Source organism: Theobroma cacao, chromosome 1, assembly GCF_000208745.1.
Source record: "Theobroma cacao cultivar B97-61/B2 chromosome 1, Criollo_cocoa_genome_V2, whole genome shotgun sequence".
Lineage (NCBI taxonomy): Eukaryota > Viridiplantae > Streptophyta > Magnoliopsida > Malvales > Malvaceae > Theobroma > Theobroma cacao.
Window position 1 is genome coordinate 12,138,154 of NC_030850.1, and position 4,149 is coordinate 12,142,302.

At 35.0% G+C, this 4,149-nt stretch overlaps 1 protein-coding gene across 1 annotated transcript; it reads left to right on the forward strand.

Moving 5' to 3' along the window:
- On the forward strand, positions 1-4,149 carry LOC18612367. Its single transcript, XM_007049137.2, has 5 exons — positions 1-287; positions 529-601; positions 1,684-1,748; positions 2,336-2,445; positions 3,506-4,149. The coding sequence occupies exons 1-5, from the start codon at positions 171-173 to the stop codon at positions 3,759-3,761; spliced, it is 621 nt and encodes a 206-aa protein (XP_007049199.1). The 5' UTR covers positions 1-170; the 3' UTR covers positions 3,762-4,149.

Consider the following 4,149-nt stretch of genomic DNA (forward strand, 5'->3'; position numbering starts at 1 on the left):
TCTGTAATGCTGGAAATATTCTGAGAAGAAAAGAAAGAGCAAGTCCTGGGAAAACCTTTTCTCAGTTTTCCCTCTCAGAAAACTTTCGTGTTTATTCTTTTTATCTAAACTCGGTAAAATCTAAATAAGTCGTCAAAGTCAACTCAGCGGAGTCTCACGTAGAATGAACTATGCATCGATTAAGAAGCAGAGGCACCTCGCTTCTAGGTTCTATGGCAGTTCCCCACTTGAAGAGAAAAGCCCTTAATTCTTGGGCTGCTGTTCAAGATACCTACTTCTCCACCAAGGCACCTCCTCTTCCCAATTTTCATCTTCTTTTTCTAGTGTCACTTGATGGGAATTCATTCAGTTTAATTTATATGGGAAACGAGTAATCTTTTATGATATTCAAGCTAAAATTATCGTATTTCTCTATTTTTTCTTACTATAAATTCAATTTGATTTTTGTTTGTACAAATTTATGGGGTTTTGTTTAGTGGCGATTGTTTTCCTTGTTACAGTTAGTGATGACTGATTTTAATGGTATAGGATACATTTGAGAGGCATAAGGTGGTATTTACAGTAGGAACTTCTATAGCTTCAGTTGCTACAGCATGGTTTGGTGAGTTTCTGTTCCATTGTATTTCCCTTTGCAGTTCCATTTTACTTTTTTTGATTTGATTCTAAATACAACATTGCATTTCTCTTTTCTGTCATTGAAATATAAATTTACTGCTTCAGTTTTTGTTGAATCATCATTGTCGAGCTTTTCTATTTAGATCATACCCACTAATTCCCTGGACTTCATTTTAATCAGGTTAAGTAGCAACTTTTTCTAAACCAAGGCTAAACTTCTCAATTTAATTCCATTACCATATTTAGCAGGTTTTGGACTTGATCTTCTCTTAAGTCTTTAGCATTAGCTTTGCAGCTTTACTAATTGGTTTTTCCATCCCTCCTGACAGAAGGTTTTATTGGTTAAAAGGAAAGAAGCAAATTGCGTTGGGATTGCTATAGTAGAATTTAGTGGACATTGTAATGGCTTAACAAATTTTTGAAAATTGATCTATGGTGGATTGATGTGATTCTGCACTCACTGCTCACAACTGAATTGCTGATTTTAAGTTGCAACACTCATTTTATTTTGCTTGCCTTTTCAAAACTATAAATGCACTTGTGTCTCAAAGTTGGTCAGTTTTGTTGATATTTTGTAGAATTTGGCTCTTGGCTGAGGGGTTCTGGTTTTTTATTATTAATTTATTAAATTATTGTTGGTTGTTTTGTTGTTATTTTGTAGAATACCAAAATATTTTTATTATAGAATTTATTTGAGCTTAAGTGCATAAGAATTGGTTTGCTTAAAAGAAGCATTCAGATTATTATTATCATTACCATAATTATTATTATTTTAAAAAAGATTGGCTGAGAGGATTAAACCCTTAAAACTTTACATGTTGGAGCTCCATGTTTCAGTTAAGTCTTGTGGGAGCTCCTATAGGATTTGCTTGAGCATAAGTGAATAAGAATTGGTTTGCTAAAAAAAGCATAAAGCCATTTGAAGTTTTGGCATTTTTGAAGGCGTCTCTTTGGGATTGTCTTGGAGGTCTGATGTTGTGGTTTCTAGCTCCATGTTCTTGCTATTGACAGTTTCATTTATGTGCTAGGGCTGGGCATCTAACAAGAAACATATTAATGTTGGTACAGGGTACTCTTTACGGCATTATCATGAAACAAAAGTTGATCAAAGGCTTGAATCAATTGAGAAAGCTGTGAGTATTCTTTTCATTGCCTTAGATCTTTAGTACCATGCACATATTAGTTTTTGAGTCAACTTTTGGATCCAATTAGTAGATATACTCTAATATTGTTTTCTTAGCCTTAAACTTGGATCCTAAATTGAGGGAATAAATTGGACACTTGTAGTCTTGGACTATTTTAAATGACTCAGGCTCTCTGACCTTGGAGTCGAGTTGTTTTGAATTGAGCTTGCTAGGCATGACATTTTTATTATTCTTTCAAAATGTATTTCCAAATGGATATTGATTAATTGTTGCTTCCCTATAAGCTATACTTGCACTTTTTACTGCAATGGGTTGTCATATATCTTGTTTTCTCCTTCCTTTGGTTAAAAAAGTTTGAGGTAAATGATTCTGGTCACGTGTAAAAACCTGATGCTAATGGGTTGTTTATCTCCCTTCCTTTATTGGTTTCACTGTAGCGAGATAGAACCTGCTGTTTGTTTGCTTGAGGGATTGTCAAACCTTTTCTTGCAATTTTGTACTCTCTGCCCCCTAATTCTTCTTACTTACCCTTTTCACGTTTACATATGAATGTGCTGCTTTTTATCTTGTGACAGATGCAAAACAATTATCATCTTGAGCACACAGACATCAAAAAACTTGTTGACCCAGGGCCTTCCAAGACTGCTGCTTGGGTTGCAACGGCTGGAACTGCTCTTGTTGTTGGGTATGTTCACAATGGTTAATGTATTCTTAATGAATTATAGCATTTTTTAAACTCTGATTACAATGTGTTTAATTAATAGGAGAGAAGAGAAAAGAATAGAAATGATGAGATGCTTTGGTGTGCAGTTTAATTTTCTCTTGCTGAACGGATAATAGATAAGGGATCAAGAGTGAAATTTAATGATTTTACAATAATAGCATTTGTGGCACGTGTTCTATGAAAAGATTTAATCAATAAATTATATTTTAGAACTTATAAAATTAGCTAGTTTCATTGCTCTCCAAGTATCTCCACTTTTGGAGATATAAAAAGTGCACCGTGGGAGAAATTTCTCCTCTTTGTTTTATTTATCTCCAACCTTTCCATCTGGCTTGATTTCTAAAGATCAAAGTGGTTCAATTTTGTTTTTAATTCGAGTGGGTTTTTGGAGCCTTTCTAACATCAAGAGAAAATGATAACCTTTATAATTTTGCAATGTTTGAAAAAGTTATGGCCAAAATGCAGTGAGTTGGAAAAAAACACTGCAGAAGGACAAAGAGTTAATGTACTTGTCATAAAGTCAGAAGTGGCAGTAACTGGAGGTAATATGATGTAAAGTTGCTAACTTTTTTCTTGCAAAGAATACTAAACAGACATCTTACAATTTAATTAATATGAAATACCTTAAGGAATGTTCATTGAGGCAGATTACAGACATGATAGCCGAGGATAAATGGTTTTTGATAGAGTTAACTTATGGATTTTGGCAGATTTAGGAAGTAGTAAGAATGTGGTTGAGTTGATTTTTGTAAGAATGCATGTCGAGGTGAATCTCTCCTCATCATCTGCCAATGCGAAGGTTGCCTTGTCTCTTGATTGAAAAAATCAATTTAAGAAATCATGAGGAGACTGGTTAAAACATCTTATTGAATCCTAATGTTCTTAGCTGCACTTTTAATTGGTGCATACTTTCCCCTGTAACTGAAAAAATCCCCTCATTAATATCCGTTCGACTTTCCAGTTTGCAAGGCCCATAGATGACATTTGCGTTGGTTCTTTGCCTTTATTTGCTTAACTGCAGATATGGCTTGGGTTGGCGAGGTGGAACATGGTATGCAAATAGAAAGTTCAGAAAGGAGCAGTTGAAACTACTAGGGCAGATAAAACCTAAAAGATGGGAATTGCTGGGACAAATAAAACCTAGAGGGTGGCAACTCCGGTTCCTTAAATCATCAGCAAGATCCCGAGGGCCAGAAAGTACATTGAAAGCATCTGAAAAGATGCTAAAGAATGCTCCTGCCTCGTGCAATTCTGTGGAAGCCAATCAATCATGTTAACACTCACAATCATGACAGCAACTGTTAGAGATTTTTGCCCAATATAAAAGAAAAAGAAACTATTACTGGCAGTCTTACACCCGATAAGATTGTTTTGTCTATAATATCATTCTTTTGTCGGAATAGAAATTCATAGTTTCTTCTGCTGCTTTCTCACTTTAGATGGATCATTCTGGGACTCCATTTATGTTCTTAGTGCAATTTTCTTTCGAGTGAAGTGATTGGGGATCTATGCATGCCCCCTAGGCTCCTATACAGAGTCTTTTCGGGATGTTGCTTATGCACTCTCAGGGCAATTTTGTCACTATTTAGTTTTTCGTCGTATGGGACAAAAATTTGCTTTGGAACCTTTGGTGTCAATTTAGGATTGATGTTATTATTGTTGTTA